General features: G+C 39.3%; 1 protein-coding gene across 4 annotated transcripts in view; it reads right to left on the bottom strand.

The window, feature by feature from the left end:
* Positions 1-2,794: 2,794 nt before the first annotated feature.
* The window catches only part of LOC139961449 (uncharacterized), an 86,399-nt gene continuing 65,912 nt past the window's right edge, over positions 2,795-23,281 (bottom strand). For all 4 annotated transcript variants that reach the window (XM_071960627.1, XM_071960629.1, XM_071960626.1 and 1 more), the window contains 8 exons: positions 20,654-20,797; positions 17,970-18,176; positions 17,690-17,837; positions 15,718-15,898; positions 12,503-14,936; positions 6,589-6,806; positions 5,182-5,336; positions 2,795-3,816 (listed from right to left, as the gene is read on the bottom strand). In XM_071960627.1, the coding sequence (XP_071816728.1) occupies positions 3,626-3,816; positions 5,182-5,336; positions 6,589-6,806; positions 12,503-14,936; positions 15,718-15,898; positions 17,690-17,837; positions 17,970-18,176; positions 20,654-20,797 (3,678 nt within the window). In that variant the 3' untranslated portion in view covers positions 2,795-3,625. The remainder of the gene's footprint in view (positions 3,817-5,181; positions 5,337-6,588; positions 6,807-12,502; positions 14,937-15,717; positions 15,899-17,689; positions 17,838-17,969; positions 18,177-20,653; positions 20,798-23,281) is intronic.

A 23,281-nucleotide genomic window follows, 5' to 3' on the forward strand; every position in this document is an offset into this window, starting at 1 on the left:
CTTGAACTTGAACTTAAACTTGACGAAATTTTGAAAATGGTAAATTTGTTTTCCGAACTTGGAATTGAACTTAAACTTGACGAAATTTCGAAAACAGTAAATTTATTTTCCGAACTTGAACTTGAACTTAAACTTGACGGAATTTCGAGAGTGGTGAATTTATTTTCCGAACTTGGACTTGAACTTAAACTTGACGAAATTTCGAAAACGGTAAATTTATTTTCCGAACTTGGACTTGAACTTAAACTTGACGAAATTTCGAAAACAGTAAATTTATTTTCCGAACTTGAACTTGAACTTAAACTTGACGAAATTTCGAGAGTGGTGAATTCATTTTCCGAACTTGGACTTGAACTTAAACTTGGCGAAATTTCGAAAACGGTAAATTTATTTTCCGAACTTGGACTTGAACTTAAACTTGACGAAATTTCGAAAACGGTAACTTTGTTTTCCAAACTTGAACTTGAACTTAAACTTGACGAAATTTCGAGAGTGGTGAATTTATTTTCCAAACTTGAACTTGAACTTAAACTTGACGAAATTTCGAAAACGGTAAATTTATATTCTGAACTTGAACTTAAACTTGACAAATTTTCGGGAAAAGGTTAATTTTTTTTCAAACTTGAACTTGATGAATTTTCGGAAACGGTCAATTTATTTAGGAACTTGGACTTGAACTTAAACTTGACGTTTTCTGAAACGGTAGAAGGCGTTTATTTACTTTCTGAACTTAAAGTTGGACTTGAACTTGAATTTACTTCTATAGAGTACTAACAATCCTACAACTGTGCTAATGAGTTCCTGTAGCTTCTGAATTATGTGTTACATATCATTACAAAATAGTAATGTTGTATACATATCATTACAAGGTAAAAACGTTGTATACATATTACAATGTAACAACGTTGTATACATATCATTACAAAGTAACAACGTTGTATACATATCATTACAAAGTAATAACGTTTTATACATATCATTACAAAGGAATAACGTTGTATACATATCATTACAATGTAACAACGTTGTATACATATCATTACAAAGTAATAATGTTGTATACATATCATTACAAAGTAACAACGTTGTATACATATCATTACAATGTAACAACGTTGTATACATATCATTACGAAGTATTAACGTTGTATACATATCATTACGAAGTATTAACGTTGTATACATATCATTACAAAGTAATAACGTTGTTTACATATCATTACAAAGTAATAACGTTTTATACATATCATTACAAAGTATTAACGTTGTATACATATCATTACAAAGTTATAACGTATACATATCATTACAATGTAACAACATTGTATACATATCATTACGAAGTATTTACGTTATATACATTTCATTACAAAGTAATAATGTTGTATACATATCATTACAAAGTAACAATGTTGTATACATATCATTACAAAGTAACAACGTTGTATACATATCATTACAAAGTAATAACGTTGTATACATATCATTACGAAGTATTAACGTTGTATACATATCATTACAAAGTAATAATGTTACAAATAATAATAGGCAGCCGGTGAGATTGATTCATAACACCAATTAGCCTCACCAATTCTCCCTGAAAGTTTGGCAATCCTGAAGCTACTTCTAAGGGTTAGGCCTAACACGGGCAATATAAATAACAGTTAACAGCTTGTTACGGGGCTAGTTCACTGTTGACTTTAAGAATTATTGTAAATAAGTAACGAATAATACACATTTTGTTTGTTATCTCTCTCTTCCTTCTTTATGCAATGTGTCTTTTTTCTTTAAGCAAAATATCGGCTCTGTGTTTCAATTCATGCAATTTACAAGAGTGAAGAAAAAAATAAATTTGGCAGGATGTCATCTTGCTATATATACACAGATGAATAAATTACATTAGTTGCATATCGTCTTCTTGGAATACATATACTCGTAACCCAAAACATGCATGATAAGGATTGACAATTAATTACTAATAATTAATTAATTAATTAACAAAGTTGAAGGCACACTTATTCGTTCTCAAATAGCAACAAGTGAAAAGGAAGACGAGCATTTTCACTGGACAGCCAGCTTAGCTTTACTAAAGTAGAAGTTAAAGAACGTATTTCTATTGGCAAGATCGGCCGCACTGCAGAATATTTTACACTATGTTCCAATATTTCAGCACCTTTTTTGAATTTTCAATTTACAAGTTCGATTTCAGTATTTTTCACACCAATACTAGATTAGGGATGCTTGTTTGGTAATTGCACAAATAACCAGTAACCAATTATGACCAAATAAGCCTAGGGGTCAGGTCACTTAACTTTTAAGTAACAATTAAACAGTTCAACAATTTCATACATCACCCCCCTCCTCCCCCTCCCTTCCTTTTAGAAATTACCTTGTGTTAGCTTAAAGGGATATTCTGGATTGCTTAATAACACTCCTGGAAATTTTCTGGTTGCATTTACCAGCAGGAAATAATTTATGTGGTCCATATGGTATAGCACAAAGGGCCAGATTACTCTACAACAATACAGCGATGTATAGCAAGTTTTGGAACCATACCCCATTTTCAGAATTTTACCAAAAACCCCATAATATTCACAAACCTCAAAACTGCTATTCTTATTCCCTGTAGTCTAAAAGAGGTAGTACTTAAAGGAGCTTCGATTGCTCTTTAATGGTGTCACTTTTTTTAGTGTACTTCCTCTTTAACATGATCTTTGAAGAAATAGCAACACCCCTGAAAGCTTCTTTAAATTGACCACCATTTAGTAGTAATAAATCATCAATTTTCCCCCTCTTATATCACTCTCTTTCACCACCAACAACAATCCATGCAACACCACTACTGGTGCCTTTTCAAGGCAAATCTTTGCATGGAGTAAATTAGGACTTACAAATTTCAACCTTTCTTTTGTCTGTCATGAAAGTTCATGATGATTTTGCCATCATAAGTACACATGTCACTGATGTCGTACCAATGTTAACTGTGACTCCTTCCCTGCCCAACCATTTATAGTAAGTATAGCACTTGGACAATTAAGTAACAAATTGCAGCCATCATATGCTATGGTGACATTACCAACTGTTTTAGTTTCTTACAATAAATAAACCTTTTTTGACAATTGGAGGGTCATAATTAAATGTTAAAATTTAAGAAAATAAATAAAATTTAAAAGATTGCTACATTCACTGAGGCCTTTAAAATAGTCGCAACAGTTAATACCGATAGGAGAATCACACACATCGAAGTAGTTTCTAGGCCCGGGAGTAACTGATGGCGGGATGGCTTTGAGAGCAACCGTCCTAACTACACTCGTATCCGTCAATATCAATTCTCATCAGAATCATGCAAGTGGTGTTAACAAATGTTCTTCGTCTTGTGGGCACAATTAAACCAGTTGTCAAACTTTGACAGTTCTCGACAATGATCACAAGTTCAGCCCATATTCTCATTTCGGACGACCTGCTCGCGACATTTACAAAACCAAGCTTGTATGACACAGTTTCAGCGCGAACGTCTCCAGGGACAGAGTGCGAACGCAAGGTTTCTCGAACGCACAGGGACTCTTTCATCTTCGCAATCCTTCGCTGCCTACGGAAGAAGTTCACTCGAAGCGTAAAACTCGAGCTATCTGGACTTGTTGAATGGCCGCAGCGACTCGGAAAACGAATCGAGAAGAGACGAATGAAGCAAGCAATCCCAGTCGGGGGACTCTCCCTCTTTCCTCTTCATCAGCAGGAATTCAGTTCTTAACTTGAGTTTACTGAGCCACATGAAACCTTCTCTGCAGTCTTCTCGGAATCTCGTCCGGAATAGACCTGCGAAGATGAGGAAGGGAAAGCATTAAGCACCACTTTGTAGGTTGTATTGAACTACAAATAAAAAATGACAACAACTTTGTAACCACCCACTTTTTAAAGGCCATCGGTATTAGTCACAGATTTAAGCAAACTTTTGACAAGTCCATTATATTCCAGACTTTTCAAAAGGGGGCCTAGTGACATCAATGACCCCGGGATCTGACCTGGTTTCAAAGCCACTGGCCTATTGCTCCCTGATTTTGTACATGAAAATGATTCTGTACACTCCTGAATCACACTGCAATGTACTAGAATCATATGGCCTACTGTAGTACACGGGCGGTCCTCAAAATTTGGGCTATCTAGTGGCTCTCGAATGCCGGTAACTACCTCAATAGCAAGTTGCAAAATTCAAGGCCTGCTACAGCCCAACATTCTCAGCCAAAACATATCATTAGAGGCCCACGACCCAATCTGCTATCAAACCTAGTAAGTAAAATGGTATTCCAGCAGACTAAACTTATAAGTATTGTTGATAATGACAGTTTGATCAATCACGACGACAACTTCAACTCCCAAAAGGCCAAGTCGATGAGAGCCACTGGGACGACATACCCAATCACACAAAGGCTGTATATGTGGTGCGACAAGTTACTTCCTTAAACATCTGTTAGTTGCACATTGCTGTCGTTTTGATTTATTTGTAGATCATTTTGAAAACTTTGGATGCACTTTGCTTAGGATGTTCTTTACGCAAATTGTCGAAGAGGATGGTACTCTAATTGCACAGAGTAAGTATAGATCTGTAACAAACTATGCCGGAGCTACAATATAGGGCATCATTTACCCCACCATTTCTTTTGATTCTGCATAAAAGTTTACTCTTGATATTTTGGCCAAAAAAATTCCCCCCGTTTTCTTTTTTAATGGCAGTTTGAAGACATTGTCGTTTTAAATATTCTGTAAAATGATGATTGCAATAGGGACAACTGACTCATGGCCAAATGGAGGAGGAATGGTACTGATTTCTCCCAACAATTTTTACATTTTTAAAGTCAGTCTTTGGTATACAGAATCTTTATTACTGACTAAATTAATAAACCTGAAAACTTCCACACAAAATGTGAAAGCTCAATCAGGGTTGGATCCATGATTTTATAAAAGAGCGGGTGTTGTGGCACTGGGGCTGTAGAAGCCCTCTCTCCGTGTGGGGGGGGTGCTTGGCGGGTGTCTGGGAGGATTCTCCCCCAAGAATTATTTTTATGTCAAATAGTGCATTCTGAGGGATACTTATGAGAACACAAAGTTTTATGGGAGGTTAAACCCGCCCCCCCCGCCCCCTCCCCTGAATCCACACCTGTAAATTATTTCATTAACACTTACTTGGATTTTTATTTTTCATGATGTCTTTCCCATATCTCCTGATGAGAACTTGAACAAGTTCAATGACCGCATTCAGTACGTTTTTGTCCTTTACTTGGAACAACCGATCCACGATCGGCAGAACTCGGACTGTCAATCTCAACGTCCATCTTGCTCTGTAAATAAAAAAAACAAAGAGAGCTGCAAATAGATTGTTTGTGGATCCAAGACTACATGAGAACACATCGGTAAACAAGTACAGAATGCCAGTGTGTTGAAGCCTTTTCATGTTAATAAAAGAAAACAATTCACAAACTATACCTAAAATCTGTCCCTGATAAATTAACTCATTCATGTAGGTGGTTCGATCTGTTGAATAGTTTTGCATTTGATAAATATTATCAAATGATCAGAGTGAATCTGTATTCACTTGAATTTGTATTCACTTGAATTTGTATTCAGTTTCCCATAATTACAATGAACTACCATGTATGTTGTAAAATCAGGGATACAAGGTTTTATCATAATCTACTTCAACAAAGCACAATATTCACATTGAAATCACCAACATACAAACAAGTGTGCATAGCAATAATAAATATTAACATTGATCGAAACATAAAAGTGACATCATTTACTAACATTCAACAGGAAACATACAACAAATATGGTAAGAAAACAGCTGCTACATACCCATAGGACTTTTCATGACAAAATGTAAAGGAAATTAATAAATAGAATTTAGATTATGATAAAAGTCATGTGCAACATACCCTGTCATGCATCCACCCGACGTTAGTCGACAATCTTTTCTTAAATTTGGGTTATATATATAGGAAATCAAGGAAAACCTGGAGCATTTATTCACTATAATTTAAAAAAATAAAACTAATTAGGGCGCAGTGCAGGGTAAAACTCCTTACTTTGTTATTACACTAATTGCTAATTCCCAATAGATTCACAAAATTGTTCTGTCAAGATCAAAAAGAGGACATGAAATTGGGACATGTGGTACGCCTTTGCTAATTACTCATCTGTGCCAGTATGTCAGCCCCGCCCAGGCAACATAATCATCTATGTATTCATTCCATAGATTGCCCAGTAATGCTGTATGGAATGCCAATTACGACTTAAATCAGACGTTTAACCGTGCATCGCTACTATGTCTAATATGTTTAAGCTCAAGCAGAGTAATAATCTATTGATTCACTCTATAAATTCTCCAGATCATTGTATGAAGAGTAACGCTGTATGGAATGCCGATTACGACTTATATCAGACGTTTAACCCTCCATCGCTACTATGTCTATTATGTTTAAGCTCAAACAGAGTAATAATCTATTGATTCACTCCATCAATTCTCCAGATCATTGTATGTAGACATTCCGTCATATGGGAGGCCGTTTGTGACATAAATTGGATACTTACTCGTCCGATGCTAGTAAGTTCAGTATGCTGGCCCAGGCGGGGTAGTCGTCTTCTAAATTCTCCAGGTCGTAGAGTAACGCTGACCTTCTGCTCTCCTCCTTCCTCACCTCGGGAACGATCGAGTACGGCGAGGCCAGCCTCTGAGTCAGATGGTTGAATGTGTCTAATGCCTCGACGTATTTACCGTTCACCCACAGGGTACAGACTTCGTAAGTGGCCTGAATCAAAACAAAGGAAGACGAAATGAAGACGGACGCTGGATTTTCGAACCTTCGGGCTTGATTTAGCACTGACATATATGCTGGAGCCACGTTGTGAAGGGAATGGGTAGGTGGGCAGAGAGTAGACCGGCGTATAAGAAAGCTCCCCGCATCACTTCTGAGGTTTAACTTGCCCGTTTCCCCTGTCTGCCCGTCACACCACCCTATTTTCATGGCCCATGTGAAATTTAAATTTGAACGACGATGAGGTCTTGGAAGGTTTAGAAATGAACTCTTAGAGGAATAATGGTCGTCACCCTGTGAACTTCTTTACAGACTGGGGAATATGGAGGGATAACAATCTGAAATTTACTGATCAACTGGTATCAATTTTAAAAATTTACCATCATCTTTCTACATTTTCACATATTACCTGCTACCAATCTTCTAGTAGAGTTGTTACACACTCTGTTCACTTCTGATAATTATTCTTTTCTTTTTTTTTTCTTTTTTCATAAGTTTAAATTTAATTTACCAATTCACTCGGAGAAGTGGAAATCCTCCAGAAAAGCTTATCAATGCTACTGTACAGAACCAGATGTTTCGATGCCCCTTCACCCCCTTTCCCCTTCCCCCTCCCCTTCCTCTCCCCTCCAATCTGACACCAAAGTTGATGGCCAGACAGAATGTCTGGAGCCACGAGCCATAACAATTGTAACCTGCTGCAAGAATGCAAAAGCAATTCACTTCATAGGATTATTAGTCATGCTTCGAGATATCGTTATTTTTGTCCTTGAGCGATCAAGCTTTGTTTAAGAAGCCGCTACACTTACGCTACCCTCACGGAACAGGTGGCAGGAAGCCATCCAACAGCCTTGCTTCCCGGTAACTTCCTACTAAGAAGCATTCTACTGAGATTAATGCCACAGCAAGACCTGTTACATATATATATGTATATTCTAATAATGCAGATTATGTTTCATACTGCAAACTGTTTTCCCAGGTGGCTAATAATAATCACTTGTAGCTTACTCAAGAATATCATACCAACATGTTGCTTATATTGCAGAAGGATTAGTTTAGAATGTAGGACAACTTAACAAAATTTTGCAGATGGCGGTAAAACGCTTGATGAAATTTGCACATCCCCCATCGACCATAATTTGAATTTCTAGCCTAGAATGCTTCACCGTCATGACGGTATATCATGACCTCCTTTAGTATCGAGTTAATGAGAGTGTCATGTGCATTGTCCCTCCTCGGAGAACAGAGCTGCTTTAATATGGTTGCTGTGGATCGGGGTTTTAAAAACAACCACATCCCCGATACCGAAAGAGAGGAAAATGTGACTAAGGAGTACCGGTCACACTTCATCCTGGTTGGGTAACGATCACGACAGGTGTTGGTATGACTAGTTACATCATGCTTATAAACCGTACGTGACTGGAAAAGCTAATTCAAATCCATCTGTCCGCCGAAATAATGATCTATGGCAAGCTTAGAAGGTTACTTGGGGACTTGATTCAGGTTTTCAAGATTGTGTATGCTTTTGACAATTTATCCTTTACCGACTTTTTCATGTTTGCTGATAGCAGTTGTACCAGAGGTCATTGTCTTAAACTCCAAAAGTCACAAAGTAGGATTAATATTCGGCATAACTTTTTTTCTAACAGGGTTGTGAATGAGTGGAATGGTTTGCCTGAGAAAGTTGTACTTGCAAGTTGTGTCGATGGGTTTAAGAATGCTTTGGACAAGCACTTTAGCACTGTAATTGGGTCTCAGTGTTTGTGTCTTCAGTTTTTTTTTCTCTCTCCTATAGGGTCCTTGATGGGGACTTGAGTGTGCCTCCTGATCCTTTTTTTCTACTAAACTGGACTAAACTAAGCAACTATCATGCGATTTCCAACATGAGGAGGCAAAATGATGCAATTAATCCATGAAGTGTACCACTCCTTTCTCCTACAGTACTCGATCAATTTAATTTTTTAATTTAATTTGGTTTCGGACAGATCTTGCATAAATTATCCCGTCTATAAATTTTTTTTATTTTTTTTTTATTTTTTTTTTTATTTTTATTTTTTTATTTTTTTATTTTTTTATTTTATTTTTTTTTTTTTTTTTTTTTTTTATTTAAAAAAAAAAAAAAAAAAAAATCCCGTCTATAAATTTGATATTGAATATTCATAACAACGCAGCTCTTGAAAGTTTTTGTTATTATTCAAAAAGATTCAAACAACTGATCTTCCTATGTAGAAGTAACCTAACCTCCTTTTTTTCATAATCTCCCCTTTTTTTTGGGGGGGGGGGTGTGGGAGGAAATGTCTATTAACAGTTTCATTACATTTCAGGATATCCATAGCTTATAGAATCTTTATTTATACTACTGTCATTTTTGTCTTCTCCCAGCCATATCATTTCCCAGGATTTTTCCCTTCTTAGGTCTTATAAAACCACAAAAGTGATTTCTGACAGGAAAAAGGATACAAGTGTTAATACTTAAGGGAATAAGAAACGTAATCCTAGTGATTATAACATTGTTGATATGTCATGGTCCTACAAAATTGAATATTTGTCTTTGTTGAATTTCGAGGGTAGTATCTATTCCCTTTTCGAAAGGGACCCAATGATACCTTGTGACTTGACCCGCCTGATCATATGGTTTTAATAGAGTCTTGATTAAAGGGGGGAGGGGGGACTGGGGTCCAGAGTGGATCCCCTGACTGGGGTCGAGAGTGGATCCCCTGCTTTGGTTTTTGTGCCCAGGCTCTATCTTGGGTGAATTTTCTTAAAGGAGTAACTACTTTGAAGTTTTACAGTTATCACCTTGGAATGCTCCATTTAAAAAAAAAAAATACGGACAACGTCACCTACTTCTAAACAATGTTCGGGCAGGCACTCGAGAAACCGTCAATAACGCGTTAAAAAAAACCATCACAAAAAAAAGTAACCATAATAATGATCATAAGATTAAAAAAATAAATAAAAAAGTCACAAAAATAAAAATGTCACAAATATTACACCTCTCTTCACATGAATTTAAAATCTGTTCGGTTAACATTTTATAAATTATAACAAAAGTTAAGTCTTCCTTTGTTCGACTCACAAACATCAAGTTAGTAACCACTTGTAACTCTCATTGTGGAAGCCCATTAGTAAATTCCTTCTACTGTATCAATGTCACAGCCGCTGGTATAACGTGCATATTCTATAACACTTGGCCTAACCTCTAACGATCAACCAAGCTGACTTATTTAATTTAGTCTGTTTGTAAGTTGTTGATGAGAAACAGCATTTTCAGTACTTTACAAAAATGGAGGAAACATTTTCAAAGCACATCTGTAATTTTTTTTTTCTCATTTTTTTTTTATTGAGTTATGTACGTTTTTTGGAGTTTTCAAATCACTAAAATGAGAGTAGAATGCTGAAATTTTTCACCCCCTTCCCCCCTGATTGGGTTACTTTCCCCAGACGACTTCGAACCCCCCTGACGACTTGGCCATGATTGCTGGCATGAATACTGCTTCTAATCCTAATGTTTCTACCCCTCTCCTTTATTTGTTCTCCACAACGTTTTTTCTTCTTCTTCTTTTTTTCACGTTACTGATCTCTTAGATGAGCGTCTGTTAACCTCTTCCACTACTCGAACTACTTGGCAATCCAAAATACCTTTTACACCCGGCCTCCTTTAACCAGTTATTGATGACCTTTACTCTTGAGGGAAATTTTACTGTTCATGCCTATAGCTTCACAATTCACTGGGGTCATGCCTCGCACCCCCGAGGGGTGCGTTCATCCTGGGGTTGAGAGACCCTGTCGTAGACAAAAGCACCTGCACTCCTCCCTTGTGAACACCAACTTATGAATCATTATTTTTTATTTATTTATAATTATACATTATCATCATGTTATTAAGATGCTATACTTGCATAATGTACGAAATCCACAGAATTTACTGACCGTCTCTACTGGGATCGTGTAAAGGAGGCTTTTCATTGTCAAGGATTATTTTCACCGATCAATTATGACTGGTCTCTTCTGACTAAAGGGAAGATGCTTATTACACATACCTAATAAAGAACCGTCCAAACTTGTTTGAGTCAGTGGAAAGTTAATTAGGTCTATACATGTTTCTACCTTTTTTGCAGGAAGAATACATGGTCAGGGCAGGGTCCCTGCATTAAGTTTAGCTTTGCAAATAAAACACGCAGTGACATTTTTGACAGGCAGGATATGATGTTGGAAGCCTTGCAGGCCAAATGGATTGTTTCTAAAATTCTCACTGGTCTGTCTGCAATGACTTCCCTTCTTCGTTCTTACAAGGTGACCCCTCGACGGAAAAGAAAAGGGTTATTTTTAGCCGCCATTTCAGTTTCGGTGCATCACTGACCAATTAATTTGTCAAAGGAACTGAGCTTTAACCTTTAAAGATCCTGCAAGGATCAAAAACGTCAGGACCTCTTGATTTTTTTATGTCCATGTCTACCAAAACAACTTTGTTGTTGTAGATATTATAGCAGTTTGTTAAATGCCTTTTTTCTCTTTAATTTGTAATGCACAGATTGATTAAATTATTTTAACGTTTAAAAAGTTAAAAAAAAAATTCCAACGAGCAAACCCTGTCATGGAGAAATGAGACTTATACTGGTCTGCTAAACTCTAAGGAGATTCTTTTCAAATTAGCATACAGTTGTCAAGATTAGCTGTGCAATATATTCATCTGTTCTACTTTATATGAGGCTTATATCCAATAACACATGAAATCATCTATGGTTTGAATTTTCCTTAACAAAAATTGGACAAATAAATTACCATGAAATCTTTGAGTGACACCACGCATACCTTAACATTGTTAACTAACACTTACAACTTGAATGAAATTAAAGTACATATAAACAGATTTGAAGAATGCTTCTTCTCAACAGTCCTACAATTTCTTTATTTTGTCTGATGGTTTTAGTAGTAATTCTTGAAGAATTGCTGTCAATCCTGTGTTAATTGGAAGACGACACATCAATGTTTTTTTGGTAAACAAAAGTTGTTAAGACACAAAAACATTGATGGTTCATAATTGATGGCTCATAGCTACAGATAGCGGGATTAGATGCCCTTTTTTGGCCTTAGTTCATCGGTTCTTGATCATATTAAATCTCTTATAAAGTGATATCATACAAAAGCAAATGAATAGAGGTCATCTGATTTGAAAGGAGGAACAGAAATGTTGGTTAAAAAAAGAAGACTCCAACCAGTCAGTATAGCTGTTTTTATAACAGGGATGAGCCTGGGTAAAAAAATCACGGAACTTTGCAAAAATTGCGGTATAGGCTCCAGTTTACATATGCTACAGTGTGTTAGGATAATAGCTTTTGTCCCCCGTGGTAGAAAAAAATCACAGATATTCTGTGAATTTGCGGAAAAAAGCTCATGTATAAATACCGAGGTCAATCGGTTCGAATACCATTCTGGCCAAAACTTTCTTTGATCTTTGGCAAATTGACTTTACTCAAAGTATACACTTATCCAATATTTTTCTGAACCTGTAAGGTAGATGTCCTCTCAGGTACCTCTTCCTATGCAAACTCATTAGCCTTTATATTAATACTATATATGCTATTAAACCGCAAAATATTTTAAATGACAATTTTTTTTGGTGCTATGTAGATTTTTTGAGGGGTGGGAAGGATGCAAAAAGGGGAAATGTGAACTGATAATCTCACCTCGCCGCTATCTTCCTCCAAATATCTGGATGAGGTGTCCGATTTGTCTTTGGGGTTGATATTCAGGTTTGCAACATCCTCGTACAGGTGGCTGTAGGATCGACTCTTGTACGTGTTATTCACCAGGAGCACCACTCCCGAGTCGTTCGAGGATGCCGTGCCGCACTTGTGGACGACGCTGTTGCTGGCCTCGCTGCTGGACGGGGATAGATGTCTCTTCTTGACCTTGGCGTACGTCGGCTCGCTCCCCTCGGTCTTCTTGGCGGGCTTCGACACCGTCGCGTAGAGGAGGTCCATCGGCGGCTCGTCGTAGATGGGGTTGTCGAAACCGTCGTAGTTGGGGCCGAACGATCTCACCAGGGACCTCCTGACGTCCCAGCTGGACTGGTAGTACCAAGTCCTCCTGGGTTTAGGAGGGGGCACCACCATGTCCACGTTCGAGCAGCTCATAGTCTTCAGTATGTCCGTTCTCTTCCTGCTCTTTCCCATGTCTAGTTCGCACACGCTCTTTGTCTCTCTGGGACTGCACAGGTGGTCCAGGGACCCCAGAGACCGACATTCCATTGGCCTACTGTACGGTTGGATGCAGTAACTACCGGAGCTACAGGACTGAGATGAACTCTGGCTGTCCAGTCTCTGCCTTTCTGTGGCTAGGAACCTGTCCAGCCTATTGTCGGAATCATAGCCCTCCCCCTCCGGGTAGGTTTCCCTCTCTGGGACCGCAGAGTTCTCGAGAGCAGAGTCGAACCCCTCCGCGGAGTTTTCCATCTCGTGGTTGTCTAAGTTCTGAGGGCCAGAGACGTACCCTTCTACGAGGGGCTCCGTCTCCGGGATGTTGGAGTTCTGAGGGGCGTTACCTAAGACTGACAAGAAGGCGGCATTCTCGTGCCAGGTCAGACCTTGGATGTCCTCCACCATGATGCTGAGCCGGCTCATACGGTAACATTCGTCGATGTACCTCTGGTCTCCTGCTTTCCTCCTGAAAGCACCCCACTCCGACATTTCTTGGTCTCTTCCAATTCTGTGAATGTCGTCATTGTCCCCACAGTTGGCTTCTTCACCAGAGTATGACAACCTGGCACCTTCCACATCTTCCAGTCCCGAATCGAACGATGCTTGTTTGTAATCCGCTGCTGGAGTCGCTGTTTCTTCCTGTGGCAGCCGAGAGGGAGGCCACCCCTCTCCCGTGTGACTCTCTCCGTCGACGTTTTCGTAATGCGATAGGACTCTATTCCACCTTTCAGATTCACTTGAGGATTCGGGATTACCGCTGGCACCGTCCTCAGAAACGACACCGTCGGAGAAAGAGTGCGGATGATGATCTACATTGTCCTCCGTTCGGCAGACATCTGATTCAACATCTGTACAGGCGTCCCCATCTTCCAGAAGATCATCGTCTACTGGGAACTTTGGTATTCCCGGTTCTTTCTCCTTCTCGTTTAACAAGCCTGCTTTGACCAAGGCCTCCATAATGTCATATTCTGAATACACGGTGTAGTTATCTGGCTGGACGTCGTAACTGTAGACGCCGTCAGACATTTCGTCTACGACGTCCTCGATTGTTCGACCTTCGCGGTCTTCGTTAGGATCGACCCAGCACTGTTCTTCACCCTTCTCCTCCTCCTCTCTCTGCACTGTCCCTTCCCATGAACTTTCGTCCTTACGATAACGGTCGTATTGCCCCTCCTGTCCGACAGCATCTCTGTCGTTATTATTATCAATGTCCTCTTCTATATCAGAGTGAGGCGAGGTAAACAGACAGTCCCAATGATGCTCATGAGCAGTCTCATGATGCATCTCAACCACCCTTTCGGTTTCCTCCTCGGTGGGCAAACCGCCTTCAGATGACAACCCATCAATGTGAACCACTTCTCCCTCCCCACCTTCTAATCGTCCGCTCGAACCGTCATCGTCACGGCTTTCGTTATTTTGGGGAAAGTGAGCTTCGTCGAGAAACCTCCAAGCCTCTTCGATGAGGTGCCTCCGTTCTTCGTCCGTCAGGTCCGTTCTGTCAGTTGGTGGATGCTTGCACTCCTCGTGAGGAACGTGCAAGAGTTCGTCTCGCTCCTCTACGTCGTCTCGGTGCTCAGGTTGATTAGCCTCTTCATCTCCTGATGGATAATCTTCATCCCCTATCGGATGATCCTGATCCCCTAATGGATGATCCTCATCGTAGATGACGGACTCCTCCTGGTTCGACATGGCCTCTTCGAGGTCGATGGTCTCTTGCCGCTTCATCTTCCGTTTCATCTCCATCTGAGCTTGTTGGGTTGCGACCGCCATATCCAGAGAGGTGCAACGGACTGCAGGGATGCTCTCTCCATTGTCCAATGTTATTATCTGCAGTTTCTTAGAAAACGAGACGTGCTTCTCTCTGACCGACTCGGGGAAGGAGAAAGCTTTCGGTCGAAATCCATCGGACTCTGGTGGATAACTGATAAAGGAAAAAAAAAAAAAAAAAAATGGATTACAATCTGTTTCTATTAGTCTACCCAACTACTAAACTCTAACAGCAAGAAAATGCTCACCTCAGGAACTGTGTGGATGTGGAGGGGGGGGGGGGGGGAAGAGGGGGAGAAGGACAATGGGAGAAGGTTCTAGTCACAGATCAACATTTTCCTACAACTGCTTTCTCGTCTTCTTTAATTTCCTGTAAGATCCACAGTCATGTTATTGCTGCCGAACTTCTTCTCATTTGTTATTTTTTTATTAATTTTTTATTTTGCTGCCGAATATTGATTGCTATTTAGAACACACACAGCTAGACTGCAAGAATTTATGCTATGTGGAACTATATATAGGCTCAGACAGAGTCACATATAAGATAAATGGAGAAATTAATGGTACATCCCTTTTTTACAACTTTTGAATATCCAAAAGGTTCAGTACGTGTCAGCGTGCTTCACATTCAATCCAAATGATGCAAATCAGTTACAAAATTATGATAACAGACATAAAAAAGTAATTTTGATATTAAAGCATGCTGTGTTTTGCAACGTAAGCTCTAAAAGTCTCGCACGTTGCAAATATACAAATTAAGAGTCACGATCGAGGGCATAATTTGGCGAGTATAAACATACAAGATTAAGAACATTCAGAAAGTTTTGAACTTATTTTTTACATTTTTTGTTTTTTAGTGTTAATGCTGAAATTTTGGGGGCAAATGCAGCTAGAGACCTTTTACTTTATAATACTAATTTATTCAATGTTATCACCTTTTCTTTGAGGAATAACAACCAAAGCAAGCCATGAGCTTTGTAATGGAAGCTTGGATTTCTTGGGTCATCTCGTACCGCCGTGAGATCTCTCCGAGTCGATCTATTACTCCGTCTTTGATGCACTGCAGGATGTTGTCGGCTGACTGACACAGCTTCTCAGTTTCCTCAGCTGTAAATTCTACATAAGAAGAATTGGTTCAAAATGGAAACAAAAATAACAATTCTTGAACCCTTTTACATTTCAAGGCAGACTCTCAGTTTGGTTAAGAATAGCTTGAATAATTAAAAGTTTGGACTTCTTCTCCCATCAAAATGACCTAAATTCGACAACTGAGTTTTTTGAAGCAGTTTTTTCTTTTCTTTTTCGTATGATTTACTATGATCTCTTTCGTATCGGTACTTGAGCACGAAAAACGAAGAAGAAAACGAAAGTCCTGTACATGTAGTTAAGCAATTTTGAACAGTCTACCTGAGAGAGAACAAAAAGATATGATTGAAACAACATTATATTTCATGCGTCACTCAGTATTCTTGTCATTTTACTCTCGACATCAGGGAGAGCTAAACATTCCAACATCTTGGTTTCCAATATGGGTGGGGCCTTGGTGTTACAACTGGTCACTCAATGGTCAATTCAGTTTGTGACCACAGGCATTTCCCTACAGAATGGTACAGGCTTCAAAAGTCAGAGAAAGTGTGCAGTGACCAATATTTGCAGGTTGGGTAGTAGATGGGAAAGTCCATGTTTTGTGAGGAAGCCATTGAGAGAGGAAGGAGTGAAGTCAATCTAGCAAGATTCTGGGGCGGGGGTGGGGGGGCTATGAGGTCAAGACTATGAGTGGCTAGCTAGGCTATAGTGAGAGGAATAGGTTTACATATATGTAGGATATGCCAAGAGACGTCCGGACCTGACGATAGTCTCAAGAATGACTGCTTCTATTTGCATGATTTAATCATTTCAGCTAATATGCAAACTGTTTTTTATGCTGATGACATTCAGTTATTCACATCTTTCCATCCTGATCATTGTTCCGATGCTATTCAAAAAATCCAAAACTGTATTGCAGATGTAAAACCATGGGCTATATCAAACAATCTTTTTATCAATGACTCAAAGACTGAAATCCTCCATGCTACCTCGCAATTTAAATCCACAACAATCAAATCTATTTCAGTCAAAATTGATCAGACTACCATCACTCCGTCCACGCACGTCAAAAGTCTAGGAGTTGTACTGGATCCCCATCTAAGCATGAAACAACAGGTCAATGCTGTTTGTAAATCATCATACAATGCCGTACGGAAGATCAGCCGGATACGGAAGTTTTTAACCAACTAATACAAAACTTGTATGTTCCTTGATAATGCCCAGGCTTGACTACTGTAACTCCCTTTTATTTGGCCTTCCTGACTCTACACTGAAAAAACTTCAAACTGTTCAGAATTCTGCTGCCCGGTTAATATCATGTTCATCGCGTCATGATCACATATCTCCAGTGCTTCAATCACTCCATTGGCTTCCAGTAAAACAACGGTCAATTTATAAGCTCCTCCTCTTAACGTACAAATCACAACACTCCCTTGCCCCTGGTTACATTACAAATTTAATTCCTCAGTATCATTCTCAACCCCAACTTCGCTCATCTACAAAGTGTCTTCTTGCCACCAGCCATACCCCAAACACAAAGAAAGAAAGAGCCTTCATCTCTGCTGCACCTCATCTCTGGAACAATCTACCATCTTCAATTCGCAATGCACCATCGGTTGACTGTTTTAAGCGTCTCTTAAAAACTCATTTATTCCAAAATTTACAGTGATTTTGACTTGCATATTTGTGTACTTGTTTAAGCGCTTTGAGGCCTTTGCATAAAGCGCTCTATAAATATTCGCTTATTATTATTATTATTTATCTGTGGAAGGAAATACATCACGGATCCAAATCAGAGTATCTGCATGAAAGCAGCTTTACCTTGTTCTAAGCACCAACTTGGTATATGTACCATCACCTCTGCCACCGTTGCTATGAGCTGACATGCGGCTTGTACCACGTCGATGTTGTCCGTGTGGTGTAACAGTGACTCAGTGAGAACCTGGATGGCGCTCTCCCTCAAGGGAGCCTGTGGAGGGGTACGAAGTAAAAACATGATGTATGGCTTTGTGACCAGGCTCACTACATTTCTACATTATAACAAAAATGCTGTTTTCTTTTCTCTCTTTTTTTCTTTGCTTTTACGGCAGATTCTGCTCACCTTACTTGTTGGCGTCGGCCTCACGGTCGCAAAAATAGAGAGGGCAGTACAACCGTACTGCTGGATCTCGGCTGACCTCCTGTAGGCTGACATGGTTCCTAAGATCGTAGGAGCCACCTTTAACTCGTTGAGTACTTGCAAACTGTTGCTCAGTAGAATGAAATGGGTCAAAATTCTCAACCACAGCAAATGTATCTTTTCAGGATCCTGGGAGATCAGAGAAAAAAAGATAGAATAAAGTGGAACCGATCGGTTAGGACGTTTCAAGTAATGAACATCTGATTGCAGATCACCATTAAAGGTTAAGGAGCAAGGGGTACAGTATGAAATTAAGGAATTAAGGGATGTTATAAATTGTAGAACAATTAGCCACACAACCATTTTAGTTATTTAACTTACTGTATGTCTTCTTTTTAGTTTCAGTTTAGTTACAAATATCTTTTTGCGTTGCCATGATATGCATTATGCTGTATAACTACTGCACGTTCCTGACAAACAGAAATTGCATGTGACAACTATTGCCACTTGAAAGAAGAGTGCTGAGGTTCTGAGGAGACAGGTAAGAGGGGACCGAGCGAAGTAAATTAGCTGCAAAAACGAATCCTTAATTATTCGCACAGAATATTGCAGCTACAGTAGGGTTCCAAAGAATAGCTATGAGGATTTTCTTTCTTACTGAGAAGGGGGTGGGGTGGGGGTGGGGTGGGAGTGGGGATGGGGGTGGGTTGGTTGGTTGGAAACATCTATTCATCCATGATATCCTTTGACGATCCTTCCATGTCTCACAGAGCTCACACTCATGAACTTGTCAAAATGCATCAACCCCACGTAACACAAAATGCCAATGGAGTGTTCAATACTGCAATGCCTCACCTAAGACCGACCTACGCAGGGAAAAAAAGCCTTGAAACAGTTCACTCCTGCAGAGCATTGTTTCCTCTTTTTGTTTTTATAATGAGAAAAGAATTATATCTTGAATGGAAATGATGGCATAATTACTACTCATATTTAATACTTGAAACTAAGGTCATTCGTGAGTCATACAGATCTGATTCAATATACATTACAATGATCCTTCCAGTTGGTAACGACAAACGTAGCACATCGTTTCCGGTCGTCGGGGGAACCGAGAAAGGAAACATAAGCTTGCACATGACTTTCACAGAAATGGACCTACAGTAATGGTTTTAAAAATTGACAAACTGTGGTTGAGTGACTGAGGAAATCAGTTTGAAAATTTTGTTTGATTTTTTAACGCACAGGAAGCCACATGATACTTCCTTTATAACAGTTTATTTAATTTTTAATATCTTTAGAGTATATGCTGCATTCAAAGCTTTTTTCATTTTTTTTATGTATGTTTATTTGTGTGTTGGTTTAATCACTGTTTATGTGATATTCTGGCCAAATCATGTTACAGTATGTTCAAGCAAACTTGGGTACGACCCTCAATCTAAGAGATCTGCAGTATATACTACATGGTTACAACTAATTAAAGAGTAATTACAAGCTGCTTAGTAAAACAGAGAAAGTATTGGATCCCACAATTTCATTTGAAATCATTCAAAGTTAATGCATAAATTTCAGGTACTTTGGGTACATGAAAATTGACACTATAACTTGAATATAGCTGCTAGCCAGCCTTAAAGAATGGTACATTTCAGAAAATTGAGAGGCAAAAGGTGGAGGGGGAGGGGGGGCACAGAGCTAAAATGTTTAATGCCAACTTTTGCAGACTTGTTGGAAACTGGAGTGCATATGTTTTGAGTGGAGACCTACTCTAGGTGAGAGAGTAGTGAAGTAGATATATCACATTATAATGCTGATTCTAAGCTTTTGCAGCCGATGAGCAAAACGAAACTAGAACATATACAGAGTTGAGAGGACAGAATCATAACTAACTCAATGTTTCCGCACATGATATTCTTTCGTTATACAGTAAGACGGGAGATACCGTGATGTATACAACTTCCTAAATATCATCAAACTGTTGAAGCTTATAAATACGGTTAAGTGTTGTTAATGAAAAAGACTCCTAAATCACACTAGTGAGATCCACTCACTAAGAGGTCTTGCCGGTCAGTGAACCAAGCTGGCAGAGTCATTTTACGGGTGAGTACATGAATAAACAGTCTTTTGTTGCATTGCTCTGGAGAATGAGCCATTCGTTTCGTGAGAATCTCACAAGTGGCCGCAACTTGCTGGTTTCTTGAAGGTGACAGATAAAAACCTTTCTTATTTTACAAAATGTTTCTGCAGTACTGCAGTAACTGGCTGGTCAGTGATGAGATATGACACATACATGTGATAAATGTCATGATAAATGACACATGATTAATGATGAATGATAAATGTGTTGTAAGGCTATTCACTTTCTCCTCATGTATCCTTCCAATGGCTTGCAACTATTTTGAAATGTGATATTGTACTAGTTATTAATGCACTCTTGGATTCTAAGCTTCACCATACGCCCCCAACATCCTCCCCTCCCCCACCCCTGAAAAAGAAAATGAAATGTTAGATTAATGTCCTCATTAAACTTTTCCATGATAGCGTGCTATAGTCAGGGTCTATACAGCAGACCTTTAAATAAAGAATACCACATCGATCTGACATGATCTCGGCACCCCCCACCCCAACCCCCCCACCCAATATTACGAACCTCTGCTGGTAAATTTACTCACCGGACTAACTCTAAGCAGATCGACCATCAAAGCAATGATGATGGATTTGTCTGTTGGTGAACTTTTCCCATTTGTAGAGGTTTCCTGGTGCCTCCATGCTGACAGGAATGTTATCATTGGTCGTGGGTCAACCTCCGCCACTTCCTAAATGAGGAAGGGACAAAAAGAAATAGAAAAATCTTTACATGAGGAAACTTGACCACCACACCCCCCTGCCCTCTGCCAACCAAACCCCTCCTACCACCGTTGCACCTACGTTTACAGTAACCGCAAAAGAGTAGCACTTTTAGCTTTAATGCATTATAGATCTAACCATATTCTGTACCGTATATGTCCGGACCACTGACCGAAGGATCATTGACTAGATGTGACCGGTCACTATGGCATGTCCAGTGCTGGAAATAAAGGGTTAAGGTTACCAGTTTACTCTAGACACTTTAGAAGGAGAAAACTAGAGTTGTGAGTAGACAGATAAGCAAGGAAGCAAAGTATACACATGAATTGCATTTACCTGTACAGTACTAAACTGAAACTCTCCCATTGGCCATGCAAGGATTCTGACAGGTTTACCCATTACTCAATTGACAATCAAGAAGATTATCTTATTAATTGATGTGACTAATCCATAAACTTCTTGACTGTAATCATAATAATTTCAGCCTACAGCCAGTTAGACAGTTATTGTAAGGGTGCTTTTACAGTAGATCAGATCAGATCCCCTGATGTTATCAGAGGATCACCTCACCATGGGGTAAACTTATGCGTTGATCTGGACGCATTTACACTGATCCTCCCCGCTATTTACCGGACGTTGGAAAAAATCGGACTGGAAATTTGTCAAGCCCAGCCGCGGATCGTATACTCCAAAACATTCACTGTCATGGTTGTAGAGCCTTAGGGTGACAATACTACGCTATATATACGACCCACATGCACTCAATCTACATAGGAATTAGCACAAGCATGATACAGGACTGGAATTTCATGCATGTAACATAATGAGGTCAGCAGATATCTAGGGTCACTGTTGATGCGGTAGTGTTTACATTGTAAACTTGATCTCGACATCCGGATCAGATCCTGGTCTCTGCCAGCATCAAATAGGAGGATCAGATCCGGATCTGAACTGCGTTCACACTACAGCCGTGATCTCGATGTCAGGATCAGATTCTGACGTCGAGATATGATCCGGATCTAGTGTAAAAGCACCCTCTAAGTTGCTGAGCAGGCCCACATACCCATATGCATGTGAGCGAAGTCACAGGGATTATTTACTAGCAATTGACGTTGGGTGGCTGGCCATGTAACAAACTTATGTATTTTATGTAAATGGTAAATGGTGTAATTAACACCAGCCTTGAGTGACCCTAACTATATCCTGTTATTGTAATAGTAGAACATCCTTGGTGAAATCAATATTTCTGTCCATTCCCTCCCCCATCTTGCTTGGTGCTGTTACCCTAGACCTGGATCTGATCTCTATATCTTATCAGATCACATTACCAGTGAACCATAACATGCCTTGATCCAAGGCAGGCGTATTAACACTTAGCTTGTACTCTGATCCCCTGTGCAAGTGGAAGTGGCTTCAAGATATATTGACTAAGAGCAGTTCACGAGCAAGTGCACTTTATTTATAAAACTGTTTCTGATGCTGAACGAACGTAAACAAAAACACATATATAGGGTGTTTTATCATAACACAGAATGTTGATTTGTATTGTATATTCCAAAACTTACTGGTTTTCGATTCAGCACAGATTCAGTCGATTCAGCACATTATATGTACTGCACTTAACTGCACAAAGAAAGCTAGGCCTTGCCTATTCTACATCTCCACTCCAACGTCAAGATCATAGACGTTCGTAGGTTTGGAATGTTGATATTAATCTCGTTCCGTACAAGAATGGAAATTATGCATGGAATACAGTAAGGAGAAAGAAGAAGAAGACTTGAGTTCTTTTAAGCAGAGACAAGACTGCGAAGAACACAAAGACGGCGGTACCTTGCTCAATTATTAAAAATGTTGATCGCTGCGGAGACGAGCACCGTAATCGAAAGCAAACTATGGACCCAGCCCAGGACCAGTGCTAACTGGGAGAACATGCTTCGAAAACAATGCAGCATGAACCTTGGAAAAAACATTTCTGCATGACACAGAACACTTTCAACTTTTCTGTTTGATCAGTTACGAAGAGTTTTGGAGAGAGACGAAACACACGTTCCAGGAGAAGTATCGATGTACCTTTTTGAATATTTGCCTTGTGCAATTTTGTGTTGTGACAAACTGTTTGTACTTTGCATTTTGCTGTGCCAATGATCTTGTGTTTGAATGTTCTAGTTTCAATTTCAAACGTATTACAACACTTGAAAATTACAATGAACATCAGTTACTATATGTAAGTTACATGGTAATCCCCCCCCTACCCACCCCCTCCCCTGAAGGAGCTGTAGTTTACTTTGATTTCATAAATGTGGATGTGTGAATATAAATAAACTGGGCTGTATTTTAAACACTTTTTTAAACACAGTGCAAGGGCAACTTACACTTTCACTATTAAACGTATCATGTTATACAGTTTGTTTACGGGCAATGAAATTCTCAATATTCTTGAACCCACAAATGTG

This window comes from Apostichopus japonicus, chromosome 20 (genome assembly GCF_037975245.1).
Source record: "Apostichopus japonicus isolate 1M-3 chromosome 20, ASM3797524v1, whole genome shotgun sequence".
In the NCBI taxonomy this organism is placed as follows: domain Eukaryota; kingdom Metazoa; phylum Echinodermata; class Holothuroidea; order Aspidochirotida; family Stichopodidae; genus Apostichopus; species Apostichopus japonicus.